The 15,983-nt window shown below is 46.8% G+C and overlaps 1 protein-coding gene across 2 annotated transcripts in view; it reads right to left on the reverse strand.

Moving 5' to 3' along the window:
• The window catches only part of LAS1L (LAS1 like, ribosome biogenesis factor), an 83,425-nt gene that overhangs the window by 51,298 nt on the left and 16,144 nt on the right, over positions 1-15,983 (reverse strand). For both annotated transcript variants that reach the window (XM_019536194.1, XM_019536195.1), the window contains 3 exons: positions 11,362-11,471; positions 1,259-1,344; positions 588-797 (listed from right to left, as the gene is read on the reverse strand). In XM_019536194.1, coding sequence (XP_019391739.1) covers positions 588-797; positions 1,259-1,344; positions 11,362-11,471 — 406 coding nt within the window. The remainder of the gene's footprint in view (positions 1-587; positions 798-1,258; positions 1,345-11,361; positions 11,472-15,983) is intronic.

Genomic DNA, 15,983 nt, shown 5'->3' on the forward strand with positions numbered 1-15,983 from the left:
AGATGTTGAACAGTGCGGGCCCGAGGACGGAGCCCTGGGGGACCCCACTGCCCACATCCTTCCAGGCTGAAAATGACCCATCCACCACCACTCTCTGGGTATGGCAGGTGATGGTGTCTGAGGTTTTGGGAAATGTGCCAGGTAGCTGTGTGGCAGAGCTGGTTGTATAGTTTTAAAAATAGGCTAGACAAGTATTTGTAATAGGATAGTTTGGATTTGTAATAAAATAGTTTGGATACAGATGATCCTGCCTTGAGCATGGAGTTGGACTAGAGCCCAAGGTCTCTTCCAGCCCACCTTCTCTACAATTCTATGCTCCCACCCTGGGAAAATCACCATGTTTTTAAGCCTTAATGAAGCCATCATGCATTTTTGAATAAAAATTATTTCCATCCATTGCAGTGGACTGAATGCAGTTGTCTTCATCTGTCAATCCTGAAAGCCATTATAAATTTATGGAGTCTGTTTAATAATTAGGATCCCTGCATTTGCATCTTGCAAGTGTTGTTGACTTTCTCTCTCTCGAACCTGTACAGGAGAGGATCTTAAACCTGAAGGTTTCAGTAAACCTGAAGGTATTCACTCACTGGCTTTAATTTTGGTGTTTGCAGTCAAGAGTTCAGCAATCCAGTTGATCAGGTACTGAGACCTGAGTTCTGAAGATTCAGAGCATTGTTTCAGGTTAGCAAACATTTTCTCTATCAAGGACTGTGTGAAGTCTTGGGAATGGAGGCCCTTGAGCAGAGGCTGCCAGAAACAGTAAAATATCTGAGGGATGTCCAGCAATTCTTTGTTTTCTATATAAAAGAAATTACAGTTAAACAGAAATACTTTTAACATGACAACTGGTGCAGTGCTTGGGTCAAAAGGTACTGAGTTCAGTAGTCCTGCACTTTATTCCAGGCACCCTACTCCCACTGAGAATCATAACAAGAGAAGAAATAGGAAAAGCAATGGATGGGTAACACAATATTTCAGCAAAAGCAGAAAGTAGGATGCCTGATCGAATCATGCTATAAACCACAAGAAAACCTACCTCTGTTTTGCTCATCCTTTGCCAACTTAAGCTCAACTTCCGCATAATTAAGAGCTATTTTGTCTAAAAAGATGCTATAAAAGGGTGCACATCGAGCAAAGCAATAAAGCTCTGCCAGTGTAATAAAATTTGGGAAACCAGAGACCACCCACTGAGAAACCCGTGAGTTAGGATTTTCAGAGAGGCCAACAATTCAGTAGAGAAAATAAAGTAGACATTCACCATCAGACTTGATATTTAAAGTCTCCAGGTGCTCCACCGTTGGGATGAGAAAGCCGTCCTCCAGCAGCGCGTCAGCTACCATATCCCTAGAGAAATTGGAAGTCCCAGTTAGTCCTTACATCTCTTATCATGCCTTTGAAACACTGCAAGCTGTATACATGGGTTCATTTAGTTAATGAACAGCTTAAGGAACAGCTTAACAAGGCACAAAATACTTATCCAGATTTGGCTGGTAGTGATGACACTGTATCCCAGCTGAAACTGGAAGGAAAGTGCAATTATACAACTGTTCCTTGGCCAGGACATTGAAATGACACCTACACTGATGGGGGTGGAAATTCACTGGCACTAAGATGTCAAATATAGTGCAGGGGATTTAGTCATATCTTTTGTTACAGTGAAATAGCTATAACTGACAATAGAGATATTGCAGTGCTCTCAATATCTCAACCAAGTCTTATAAGGACCACAAGCAGCCATGACAACTGTATTTAGTCACATCAGAGACATGTTGTCTTTTGCACCTCTGGCAACATGCCAAGGTAAGATGCTGGTCCAAACTATCAGAACTTCCTGTCTGAATCACCGCTGTCATGTTCAACTGTGCCTGGAGTCCCACATCCACATGGCAATCACAATTAACCATAGTTTGAGAGACCAGCAGCTCACAGCCCAAGGCCAGGTCTGGCTGCCAGCAGGAGGAACTGGTTCCACTGACTAGAGAAAGGAAAACCTACCTAAGTTCGACTATGCCCAGTAGTAAGGCCCAGCCGATTTATGTATAAATGTCTACAACTACTCAGCACTGAAACTCAAGTTCATTATTTGGTAACACACGAGACAGCATTGAGAAAAGGGTTTACCCACCGTTTTCAAACACTGAATGACTCCAGGAAGGAACTGGTATCTCTGCCATGCTCTCTTTGGAGCTGCAGGGGCAGAACTAGAGTTAAAGGAGATGTGCTTTGCTAGAGGATGATGTCTGAAGCTCTACTGTATTTTGTGATGGGGAGGGGTGGAAGGGCCCTCAAACCTGAACACGCAGGTAAGATAGTTGTATCTTACGTGGGACTCTATGAACGTAAGCCCAGCTAAAAAAGTCTTTGTGGGCAGACGTAGCATATACAACTGCTCGTGTAGTAATGAGGTGACTCAGGAGAAGCCAACATTTATGAAGGCCAGCAGCAGAATGTGACTTCCCTTACAGATCAGATTCCAGTGTAGCTTTTTCTCTTTTGGGATCTGTGCTGGGATAATTACTGTATTCTTATACATAATGACTGCTTCTCACTAACTGTTCCAGGCTACCTCCATGAACATGCCACCCTCAATGTGGCAACCATTCAAACACGAGTGATACAAGCACACGACTCGGGAAGGCTGCTGGGTCACAGCTCCCTCAAGCACAGAAGTTTAGGAGGCTTTACATTAAAAGCAGAACTAGCTTCCAGACATGGAAAGACACCTAATTCCCGTCACCCAGTGTGTGCACAGTCTATGCAGAGAAATGTAACAGTGAGTTGTACTCAAGAGTCACATGGGCATAGCAAGTGACAGAGATGATTACCTGAGTAGCACAAGATACCAGAACTGGGTACTGGACCGCCCCCACCACCTTCCCTGTCTCTGCAGTGCCCAAACTTGTGAATGAATGTGTTTTCAGTCTGAAGCTCTTTCTCCTCCCAATTAACATGTTTCCTATGGTGTAAGGATGGAATGGATATTTTCTAATAAGCAAAAAAAAGCTTTTATTTATATTAAGCTTCTTTCAAAATATAGAAGGAAATCTGATAATGCCTTGTCTTCTCAAAGGAGAAAGGGAGAGGGTCAGTCTTTTGTAAATCCTGGCACGTCCAGGAGGTCTACAGGGAAACAGGAGCACTGAGGTGTATGTGATGCTCATAACACTGTGCTGAAGTGCTGTAATACCACATTGCAGAAGAGCAATCGACCTCACGGACCAGCTCCAATTAACGCAGGGCCACTCAAAACATTAGCACTGTATGGCCTGCACACACTGAAGCAAAGGCACATCCCAGTTTTTAAAGCAACTTTTTCTGTTTAAAGTACTTGTGCTTGCCTTGCTGTTTATGTGCAAGCGCCATTTCTCATCTCAGTTTCAAGGGACTGGCAGAACCCCACCAGCTGAAAGCAGGTCGCAGGGTTTTGATTCAGTTTCTTAAAGCATCAGGGATGCAGTGGCTATTCACATGCAGCCCATTTCTGGAAGACTCCCACCAAAGCAGGCTGGCACTGAGAGGAGGAGTGAGCCCATGCTAAAAGTACAGCATTTGCGTTGCTATATAAAGATCAATGAGAACCAGAGTGTGACGGGGGCTTATTTTCATTTTTTGCACAGTAACATACAATTTTTTATGTAGAAGGTAAAAGACAGAGGCAGGATTCTTTTCTGGGAGCTGCTTTTAATTACTCTTGACTCTCATGTAAGACCTGTAGGAGGAAGAAAAATGTCACCACTCAGAGCATTTCCGCAGCTGGAAATAGGTACAGCCTCCCCTTGACTACAAATATAGCAGCCGGTATTCTTTAAGGGTTTGTATTTCTAATCTTTGGAATAAAAATAGAAAGAGGAAAAGTATGATGCAAAGGACTGATGAGGAAGCCAGGGCAACCTAAATCCCAGCCCTGGCTCTGCCTTTCTGATTCATCCTATGCCCTCCAGCAAGCCCCTTCATTTCTCAGAACATCAGTTCTTCCCCCCTCACTTCCGCCCAGGAGAGAGAATACATCTTGGAGGCCAGAGCTCAAAGGTTTTGTCCTAGAGGCAGAAGCCAGCCTGCAGTTCCCAACTAGCCCAAATGCTACAAACCAGCCAGCATGAGGCATCGCCACAGGACACTTCTACAAATGCAGATGCCTTCCTGCCTGGAAACATACCCCATGATTCCAGTCAGTTCCATTAAGCAACTGAGTAACGAGCATTGGTTTCCCAACAAAACACAGTTTCAAGGGAAAATGCAGATTTGTTCAAGCTGATTTTTTGTTAATGAAAGGCATGACGTTCTGCAAGCGAAACCTTGCCCGAGTTCCTGCTTGCTCATCTGGCCAACTGCAACCTCCCCGGCCTCCTGGTTCCCCACAGCACAGCAGGTCACCCAGAAGCACTGACTCACAAACATCAGGTTGAAGCTCTGATGCCCCATTTCAGGAAAAAAAAAAAAAGGGAGAACCCAAATGGTATTTTTCCAAAATGAAAGATATTGGGAGTTTCCTTTCCTGAGAATGGCAACTTTCAAAACATGAGAATTTCCCCAAATGTGAATTCCAAGTTGTAACCAGCTCCAGTGACATTAACATATTTTTATATTATGTATACAGGGCAAAATTCAAAAGCAACTAAGTATTTGTAGGTACCCAATGTAAATCGCATTACAAGGGTCCAAATTGCTAGAAGACAGCTGCTCAGCCTATTCCTCTTATAGCACCTATGCTGTCCTGGTTCAAAACTGAGTCCAGATACATTAAACACAGTATTTTTGCTTCCATTTACATTATGCCTTATTTAATCTATTCAGTGGCTTATTTCAACGATAGTTTCCCATCGTTCTGTTCTCCTATACACTGCAAGGGCCTAGGACTCTTGGATGAAGACACCAAGGCAACAGACCAGCTGTCCACACCTAGCTAAATCAGCTCCAGTCCCATTGGCTGGCTTGATTCAAGGAAGTAAAAAAATCCCCCTAATTTCATATTGCTTTCTATAATGATGTGTTTGTTACTGAATTAGCAGCTGCCACAACCACAAGCTTTCACCCCCGGATTCCAGGGGTAGGAATGCATCACAATGTGTTCTGGGAGGACGCTGAAGCACAAAACAACCCAGAACTGTTTTCTACAGCCCCTCCCATAGCAGACTGGAAGTTGGTGAGCAGACTGCTTACAAGGGCCACAGATGTGGCAGGGGCACTAGCAGTGGCTGCCAGAATGGTGCCGGTAGAGGAAAAATATTACATTATCTTTGGTGAACACAGGATTAGCTTTGCCATGCAAACCTTCTACAGGGATTTTGATGGATACTGCAGGGAGGCAGCTGTCTCTGCCCTGCCAGCGCAAAGCTTCTATCTCCAAATCTAAAGTTTGTATTTTAAGATAAAAAAATTCTCCATTTTGCACTGCTTCACTTTCAGTTTTCTGGTTTTGGTCTGCATGTCTTCTGTGTGAGAGTAAAGTAACTGGCAGAGTTGTGACTAGATGAGAAGCACCATCCCTGTGCTCTGAAGCCTGCAGAGAAGAGTGTCCACATGTTCCTGTGCCCTATGGTCTTCTCCTCTCTAGGACTGGGCTCTGGTCTCTCTCTAAGTCTATCCTCACATTCACTTAGAGACCAAGGAAAACGTTCCACTGCAGCAGCCAGTCTTCTTCATGCCAGTGCTAACCTCAGGCAGTAGAGACGTATAGATCCAGAAGCATGTATACAGCAAGTGATGCTGGGTCACCCACTGGTGCTTCTTTCCAAGTGTCTAGGGGCAAACAGCGACATGGAATCAATGATCAATCGGGAATAGGAATGGGGGTCCAACAGATCTGCACTAAGGCATCCTCGGAAAAGTTGTCTCGTTCCAGAAAGCGAGTTACCTTCCCCAAGCCTGACTACCAGAGTTGGCTTGAAAGATGCAATTTTGAAATCAGCACTTACAGGAAAAAAACTCTCCCATTAAAAAAGGCTTCAAGAAAAATGTATCACAGGGTGAAAAAGTTCCAAAGCAGTTTAATGCAATTGTGAAATCTCTTTCCAGCAGCGTCATGGCTGTGGGCTCTGGTGTTCTGCAGAAAGTAGTTATTTCACAATCCCACCCTGTAAAGGTGGTTGCCCAGGGGATTTCCCTGCATAGCAGTGCAGCTAGTTTCAGGTTGCTGTTTGATCCCTGGGGTCACTCAGAATACCATGAAAGGACTCGAGACGCAAACCACAGCATTTTGAGAGTCACAGAGACTGACTTCTCCCATTTGGCTCTTTTTCTGGTCTTGCTATTTGGAGCCTGAATTGCAGAGAACCATAAAAAGCCCGGGGCAGTGTAAGATGATAAGGAAGACAGCTGCATAATAGAATCTGGCAACATTTTGTCAATAAGGCTTAGAAACCATAAAATAAAAGAGACGCATCACGTAATCGGGGGTATTTTTCTGGAGCCTAGGGCAAGTGACATAGTTGAAATGGAAGGTTTTCCTCCCTCTTTTTAGGCTTCTTTAGGGTGTAGGATACACCTGGCTCCTTATCTGTCATCTATCCGCAGCACCACGTCACTGCTGTGAAACTCTGAGGGAAGCTCTCAGCAGTGAAAGGTGGAAATGAAAGCTATGCTGAATGGTTTCTATTGCTAGCCAGCAGGTCACAGTATAGCCCTGCACAAGTAACTGGTGATAAACTCCTACCTCCCAGACTTTACTTTGAAATGGAATTTGCATTTTGTTTCTCGGATATCCACAGTGATGCAATTCCTTGCGGCCTCGCAGCTCAGATTATTTTGCCTCTTTTACTGAAAGACAAACAATGATCATTCTGATCTGTCTTTGCAGTCTGAGTCACGACTGCAAAGCAGCAGAGTCATGTAGGGTAATGGGAATCCAGCCTGCACATCCATCCTGCAGTCCTCTCCCCTGGGGTATTTTTACAAGACTAGAAACATTATTAAATAAGTAAATAAATCCAAACTATTCTAGTGTTTCTCCTCCTGTGAGGCATTTTTGTGAAGTCCCACATGCCCAGCAGTACTGTGTCCTTATTCCTGCTGTTTATTCAGAGGGTCCAAAATGTTTTACATGTGCTATAAAAGCCCACTGAGATTCCTCTTATGTGTCATATAAGAGCTGTTCAATAGCACACATAACGGTGCACTGGACTCTCTCTTCCACATCTAGACCAAGAAACATTACTTTCCAAGCCAGTAGATGGTCATGATCTGGCCTAGGACCAAGTAACCTATAGCTGAAAAGCTCTACGTGCCCTTCATGTCTCAAGCCATCAAACCAGATCCCCCCCCAAAACCAAGAAAACAAATGATCAGAAGTTCCAGTAATTAAGAAAATGAACAAAAACAGCTGGAAAATAGTAACTGCAATTTTCCTTTGCAGCTTTAGGTTGCAAGCTACTAGGGCCCTCTGACCTGACGCTCCACAGACCATCTCTAACCCACTTCCAGATGTCTGCTGTGTTCCAGGCTCAGCAGTAGCCCTGTCTCGGGACTGGACGTCACTACCTCCAGCTACAAAAACAAGAGCGTTTGTGTAACTTCTTGCTCAAACACACACAACTCCTAGGGGCTGCTTCCTCCCCTATCGCTCTACAGAACTCCAGCCTGGTGCCCAGACACAGGTACACTGGCAAAGTTTTAATTGATAGGGCTGCCTCTGAATCCCATCCTACTCACCACCTGTCTATTTTGCCCCATGCTAGCAAAGATCAGGCACAGCTTAGATGCTGAATTCAGCCAGGAGAAAATTCTTCCAAGCACCCACGTGAAATATTCACAGCAAGATACAGCATGATATGCTTATAAAAAAAAGGCTGTGTGGCATAAATAATTTAAAGGGGAAATGTTAGTGTAGCTCTGTGATGCCACCGGCAGAAAGTAAGTGCTGCAGAACCCCGAGAGTGCTCAGGTCTGCAGCCCTAAGGCCACCGGTTCCCTACCATGTATGTCATCAGCTCCCAGTGTTTTAATTGGGCTGACGCACTTCCAGCTCCCCCGCTGCCTACAGTGATATTAAGCAGTAGAAGTAGGACAGCAGCTTCAGAACAGCAATGCCTCTGAAAGGCCACGCGCAGCCGCAATCAGCTCCATGTGCTGAGCTTTGGAGAAGACTAATTCTAAGCACTGAACTATGCTCTGGATTGACTTGGAAATATATTTCCAAAGCTAAGCATTCCTGATTCTCTTGCAGAGCAAAGAGAATGGAGCAGAGGATGAGAGAGGGGACATCTAAGGGGGCATAAAACCTAGAGCAGCAATTCAGACAGAGCTGGGGGACTCCCAAGCTAAATGGCAAATTTGTGATTTCAAGGATTGAAGTGGATACTACCAGCTGCTCTGTGGTTCCTTCATGCTCTGCAGTGGAGCATAGGGGAGTATATACAGAAGTTTAATCCCCTAAACACCTTGCAACAAAACCCTGAATAGATATCATCAAAAGGATAAGTGCACCAGTAAGGCAACATTACAGAGACAATGTGTGTGATCAGACCCAAGTGCTCAGCTTTGCAGTTTCAGCAACTCCATCCACTAACATTCCTTTTTGCCTAGGGCAAATGCATCACTTGCCATACTGAAACCCTCCAGTGGGCTCCATTTCACTTTAAACACAGCTTTATTGTTCTCTCTAAAGCCATTCACAACTCTCCCCCCACCCCAGTATCTCACCTTACTAGCTTCCTCAAGTATCCATCAGCCACCTTTTCATGCTGAGATTTTCATGCCTTTTTCCAGAGGCGAAAGCTATTACCTAGCACTTTCAAATCCTTCCTCAGGCCCTTCTGGCAGCAAAGTGCCTTTAAGACACAGCTAACTGGCCAGGATGAAAGGCACATGGAAAACAGTTGTCAGTTTTCATAGTTCTGATTATTAGAAAAAGCTCACCGATATTGATTTTGCTAAGTGATATCTGCATCCAGTATCTATAGAAAGGCTGCTACTTTCTTTCCCACAAAACTGCAGATGTTTCTTGTCTTAGCACGTGTATTCCTTAGAACAAAGACCGGTCTTCAGATAAGTCTGTAGAGCAACTAACATAATGGACCCCATTCTAACAGGGTCCTCTAGGCGAGTGTTTCTCAATCTTTTAAGTAGCAAGTACCCCTTAATTTCTGAAAATTTTAATAAGTACCCCAACACTCAATTTTCCAGGGGATTGTATATTTACAGACTAATGCGTGCCGCATGTTGGAAGAAGGGTTATATATATAAAGCCGTGATATGACAGATGTCTGATCTGGTGTGGGTAGGGTTGCCACCTTTTACACCAGGGGTGCACAACTCAAGTATGTACCTGGTCTAGAGGTGATGTTGGCCAAAGCTAGGAGGGCTGAACCCAGTGCTGTGCAAAGCATGGCACACCAAATTATTACTGGGGAACGTAAAGTGCCATAAAATGTGTGGCACACCAAATTATTTGCCATAGTTTTGAGAAGAGGGTGAGAGAGAGAGTGAGTGTTGGGATACCTGCATACCCCCAGGGGTACACATACCACAGGCTGAGAAACTTCTGTAGGCCAAGGGTGGGCAACCTAAGGCACAAGAACAAGTGAAGACTCTGTGTGTGGCAAATGGTAGATCAGAGGGGGTAGGCAGCACAGCAGCAGATCGAGCAGGAAACAGACAGCAAAGCAGGAGATCAGATAAGAAAGGGAATCAGTAATATTCAGGGAATGTGTGGGGCTAATTTGTAGCACACCTGTGGAGAAGGCTGGCCCCCACTGCTCTAAGTCATAGCTCATAAGAGTATCTAATGATATAGAACAGGACTATCATTCCCCTAAGGCTGCTGTGGGAGCTCAAACCCATCTACCTGATCAGGCAGCTGTAAAACTGAATCAGGCACACAATGCCTGAAGATCCTCAGGTTGAAAGCACTGCAGAAATGTAAAGTACATAAGAAACTGCTGCCCCATTCCCCATTGCTTTCCTCCTTTCTGCAGCCATTTTGCCTACTTTTTCCATGAAACATTACCCCCAGTTTGGCAAAGCACTGGTTATAGTCCACTTCAGGGACAAAACGTTTTGCTATAACTTAAAACCAAAAAGCCAATGGTCAACATTCAAAGCAATACTTAATGACAATGACATAGCTAATTGTCAATAATACAGCTACTACCCTAGGATTATCCATGAGCATGTAGCTGCAGTGGTTTGTGGATAAAATAAAGGAAAGAAGAAAGAATAAGTCAGCCAAGAGAAGCAGCTGCTGACCAGCCACTGGCAGAGAGCACACTCTTCAAATGCTAATGAATTACCTGCAGCCTCCTATGGCTTTGTCTGCAACTCACTTAGCAGCACACTGTAAAATAGAGGCATACCGATACATTGGTCCGATATCGGATCAGCACCAATATAAAAAAAACTGACTGTCAGAAATTGGCCTGGTGTGGCTGATAAATGCCCCGTGCATGTGTGCAGCCGCAGCGCAGCACACAGGCGGAGAGAAGCACAGCCCGAGAGCATAGAGAACTGTGTGCAGCTGGTAAGTCTGTTGTGGTGGAAGGGGAGGGGGATGGGTATGGGGGGGGCAGATCAAGGCCCGGTGAGGGGGGGAGTGGGGCAGGGACTAGAGCAGGCACTGCCCAGCCAGGTTGGGGCAGTGGACGGAGCTGCGGCTCATCTGGAGGGCACAAGGGAGGGGGAGTGGCTCCTGCTGCTGCGCACACCCTGAGAGGGCACAGGGGGCATGTGCCCCTGGATCTGCGCAGGGCAGGGCAGGGCAGGGTGGGCTGCAGCTGTGGGTTGGTCCAGGGCTGTGCCGCATTCTTCCCAGTGCAGGGTGGGGGGTGGTTTGGGCTGGGCTGTGCTCAGGGTGGGCAGCAGCAGCGCTGCAAGGGTGGCTGTGGGGGGGCTTTGGCGGATTTTGGGTCAATATTTTGGGGGCCCAGCCGGGAAGAGCCCCGCACAGCCCCGGCCTCAGCCTGCAATGGCAGCCCACCCTACCCATGGCCCATGTAGATCTGGAGGCACATGCCCCCCGTGCCCTCCTGGGGTGCACGCAGCAATGGGAGTCTCCCCCTCCCGCAGACAAGCCGCAGCTCCATACCACGCCCTGCCCCACCCTGGCTGAGCAGCGCTTACCCCAGCCCAAACACCAGTCCCACTCCTCCCTCACCACAGGGGCCTTGATCTGCCTCCCCATGCCCCTTCCCTCCCCACTCCCCTTCCACCACAACAGACTTACCAGCTGGATGCAGCTCTCCAAGCCATATTGGAAATCAGATTGGTATCAGCCGATATGCCTCCTTAAAAACTGGCTATTGGTATTGGCCCCCAAAATCTCTATTGGTGCACCCCTAAGTAAAGTGGTACTAGACAACAGTAGATAAGGCACTCTTCAGGACTGGGACCCTCCCTGGGGTAGGGGGTGGTTCTCTCTTGAGACCATACCTGTTTTCTTGCACCAAGTCTTTGATCTGGGCTAAAATCCACTCCACCTCAGAGGAAGGCTTACACCAGACTTTCTGGGCCTTTCCAAAGGGCTGAAACTCCTGAAACACCTGCATGAGACAAAACAGCATTAATGAGAGATAATACTCATTACCAGATGGCAGTCGCTGAAAGTAGAGGCCACTATGCTAAAGAGCAGAGGCATGTGCTTGGTGTTTCAGTCACAAATCCTAAAAGATTTTTCAAAGGTCCTCTCTTACTACCAGCATGAAAACCAAGTATGCAAGTGTTCAGAACTCAGAACAGGGCTCAACAGAAGAAACGAGCACAAGTGAAGATTCAGAGTCTTGGTACCTGGTTTCCCTGCTCCTCCTGCCTCAAAGACAGAGCACCCATTTCCCGTTTCTACTTGGGTCAGAGTTTTTGCAGTTTTATTACGTACATGGCTGACCTAAGTAGCATATCAGCACAACCAGCTATGCACTACTGTGGACAGGTGAAAGTACCCATTTAATAAGCAGGAGCAGTGGGAGAAAAAGCAAAGCAGGTGCCTGACAGCAGCAAGAATGTAAAAGGACAATGATGGGGTTACAGTGCCACGCCAGAAATTGGTGGCCTTCCCATACGTATACATTTCTTAGTATAATGGGGTGCACTGTGGCAGAGCACTCACAGTGCCTGCCACTTCAAGGGGCTATAGAGCAGTCAATAGGGCAGCTGACAGGTGCCAGCTAGCCCTAATGAGGAGGTCACCTGACTGCAGGAGGGCCCTGGGATTGGAGGAGGGGACTGAGCAGCCTCCATTTTAGATCCAGGGCTCAGGACTGTGGCACCTGGCTGAGCTTCTGCTTAGAACACCCTGGAGGTATGGGCAGGAGATACGGGGATGGAAGGAGGCTCCTGGTCCTCAGTATGATTGAAAGATGCACCCTACTGGGGCAGGATGGCCTAGTGGACCTGCCTGTGGTAGGGCAGTTCCCCAGAAATGCCAGGCCAGTTGCCTCCACAACAAAAGGTGGGTAGGAGCACCTTATAACCCCAGCCCCCACACCCTGGTGGGTTACCCACAGTGGGGGCCAGGTACGTTCTCCAGATACCTGAACCCCATGGGGTACTAGACCCTGGTAAAGAAGTGAGGGCCAGACATGTGTCTGGACACCTGAGCCCATAGGAGGTAAAGACCCTGATGGCCCCAGTGGGGGTAGGGGGCAGCATAGCGATTAAAGTAGGCAGTGGCCAGCATAGAGCAGGGTGCATGAGGACAACCTGAAGTGCCATGCATGTTGGGTGTAGAGTAGGGTCTGATAAGGAGGACCTGAAGAGCTACACTGGGAGTGTGATGAGTACGGGGTGCAAGAGTGACCTGAAGTGCAGCACATGGGCCAAACTCCATGAGAAATTGACTTAAGGGTGAAGCCCCAGGGAGGGGGCAGCCAGACCCAGGTAGGTCTACAGAGACTGCAGTTGGGCTGGAGGCCATGTCTGTAAGACCTGCCAGTATGAGAGCACAATGACAACATGCTCCAGCGGGGAGTGAGAGTCCCAGTGAGATGCTGGAGCACTGGTCATAGAGTGAGGCACTGTAATGATTCAGATGACATCTGAGAGGCATGGGATACAATAAGGGAAGTTCAGAGTCATGTGTACCGCCCTTGGCATCGGGCATTAAAATGGACAGCTTCCCACATTTTACATCAGTCATTATACAACAAGTCATGGCAGGTGAGATTTGCACAGACTGCTCCAGAACAGGTGAGCAGGCTGAGGATGAGACCCAGCCCTGAATAGGCAACCTGTTACAGATACCACACTGCTTACAGAGACATTCATACCTAGGGCATGTGCAATTTCTACCACCATCTTCACCTATATTTCAGAATCATGCCGTGCAAAGAGGCCTCCAGATAAGAATCTGTTTTCAAAATGCTAACAGAGAAAGTACAAGAGACCTGTACCCTGCTTCTCCAGGGAAGACATGAAAAGTAATCAGACAAGTTCCAGAACTACTCAGAAAATGGAGATTTCTTGTGCCTATCTAAAGTTCAGTTTGCTTAACACATTCACACAGTTATGATTATGCTTAAGAAGTTTTGGGTAACAAGTCAGGTTTGAGATGCAGCCTGGATGTCACAAATCATTAAGCATCTCCAGGTTGGTCATATATATAATCAAGTACAGGGCTATGTGCCCTTATGTTAAAAGTTACTAGAACTCATTTAAGCCTTATCAAAATTTTAAAGTTTGCTGCATTAAAAACTATCAATTAACCAAAAGAGAGAAACTTGTACAAGCCACTAATCTAGATGCAATCATATACAATCATATTTTAGTTGTGTAGCTTGCTATACTGATATAAACCAGCATACTCCCACCTAGGGAATGTTTAACTGCTTTAGCTATACCCAGATAGTTAAAATGGAATAATTAATATACTAAGAATGTGTCACAGAATCACAGAAAGTTAGAGTTGGAGGGGACCGCAGGAGGTCCCATCTAGTCCAACCCCCTTGCTCAAAGCAGGACCAGCCCCCACTACATCATCCCAGCCAAAGCTTCGTCTAGCCAGGTTTTTAAAACCTCCAGCCTGTACCAGTGCATGGGATTATTCAGACCTAAGTGAAGGACTTTGCACTTGTCCTTGTTGAACCTCATGAGATTCCTTTTGGCCAAAACCTCAAATTTATCTAGTTCACTCTGAATCCTAGTCCTGCCTTCCAGCATATCTACTACTCCCTGTCAGCTTGGTGTCATCTGCAAACTTGCTGAGGGTGCGCTCTATGCCATCTTCCAGGTCGTTTATGAAGACATTAAACAAAACCGGCCCCTGGGGCACCCCACTTGATACCAGCTGCCAACTATACACTGAGCCATTGATTACTACTCTAAGCCCAATGCTCCAGCCAGTTTTCTATCCACCTTACAGTCCATTCATTCAGCTCATACTTCTTTAGCTTGCCTGTGAGAACGTGGTGGGAGATCATATCAAAAGCCTTACTAAAAATCAAGGTAAACCACATCCACCAATCTCCCTGCATACACAGAGCCAGTCATCTCATCACAGAAGGCAATCAGGTTGGCCAACTTGGTTGCAGCCTATAAGTACATAATGGGTGTGGAACAGGATCTGGGGGAATGTCTGTTTATCACAGCACCCCAAGGGATGATAAGGTCCAGTGATCACAAATTCCTGCAAGACTGTTTTGGGCTGGACGCAAGGAAAAACTTCTTTACTGTCCGACCCCGCAAGGCCTGGAACAGACTCCCCCCAGAGGTGGTGCAAGCACCTACTCTGGACACTTTTAAGAAACATTTGGATGCTTATCTTGCTGGGATCCTTTGACCCCAGCTGACTTCCTGCCCTCTGGCAGGGGGCTGGACCCAATGATCTTATGAGGTCCCTTCCAGCCCTAACGCCTATGAAATCTATTAAATTTGCCCTGGGTGAATCTATGCTGACTGCTCCTAATCATCTTTTTCTCCTCCAAGTGCTTAGAAATGGATTCCTCGAGGAGCTGCTCCATGATTTTTCTAGGAACTTAGGTGAGGCTGAACGGTCTGTAGTTCTCTGAATCCTCCTTCCCTTTCTTAAATATAGGTACTATGTTTGCCCTTTTCCAATTATTTGGGACCTTTCCTGATTGCCATGAGTTTTCAAAGATGATGGCTAATAGCTCTGCAATCTCATCAGCCAACTCCCTCAGCACCATTGGGTGCATCCGATCTGGCTTCATGGACTTGTACATGTCCAGCTTTTCTACGTAGTCCCTAACCGCTGAGGGCTGCTTACCTCCTCCCAAAGCTGTGCTGCCCAGTGCAGTAGTCTGGGAGCTGACCTTGCCTGTGAACACTGAGGCAAAAAAGGCATTAAGCACTTTGGCTTTTTCTGCATCCTGTCACAAGGTTGCCTCTCCCATTCAGTAAGGGACCCACACTTTCCCCAATCCTCCTCTTGCTACCAACATACTTGCAGGAACCCTTCACATCTCTTGCTAGCTGCAACTCCAATTGTGCTTTGGCCTTCCTAACTCATCCCTGCATGACCGAGCAATGCTCTTATATTATTCCCTAGTTATCTGTCCAAGTTTCCACTTTTTATAAGCTTCCTTTCTGTGACTTAGTTTACTGAAGAGTTCCCTGCTAAGCCAAGCTGGTCTTCTGCCATACCTGCTAGTCTTCCTGCACATCAGGATGATTTGTTCCTGCACTCTCAGTAAGGCTCCTCTGAAGTACAGCCAGTAGAGCTGAATCGAGCAGGGTGTGAGGCCTGGGGCAAATCAACTCATGCAGGGTCGTGCCCCTATCCCACATGTCCTGGATGCGAAGAAGCCACCACCACGGGGGGTAGCACGCGGCCGGACACAAAGCCGGTGGCAACGGAAGCACAGAGTCGCTGCGGCCACTCCACCCGGCTCTGTGGGGCCCCCCGAAGTGCAGGGCCTGGGACAGTTGCCCTGATTCGCACCCCCACCAGGGATGGCCCTCACAGCCAGCTCTCCTGGACTCCTAGACTTCCCAGGGGATCCTCCCCTGAGTTCTCTGAGCAGACAGAAGTCTGCTTTTCTGAAGTCCAAGGTCCTTATGCTGTTGCTCCACATCCTTCCTTTCCTCAGGATCCTGAACTC

Source organism: Crocodylus porosus, unplaced genomic scaffold, assembly GCF_001723895.1.
Source record: "Crocodylus porosus isolate Cpor-Errol unplaced genomic scaffold, CroPor_comp1, whole genome shotgun sequence".
NCBI lineage: Eukaryota > Metazoa > Chordata > Crocodylia > Crocodylidae > Crocodylus > Crocodylus porosus.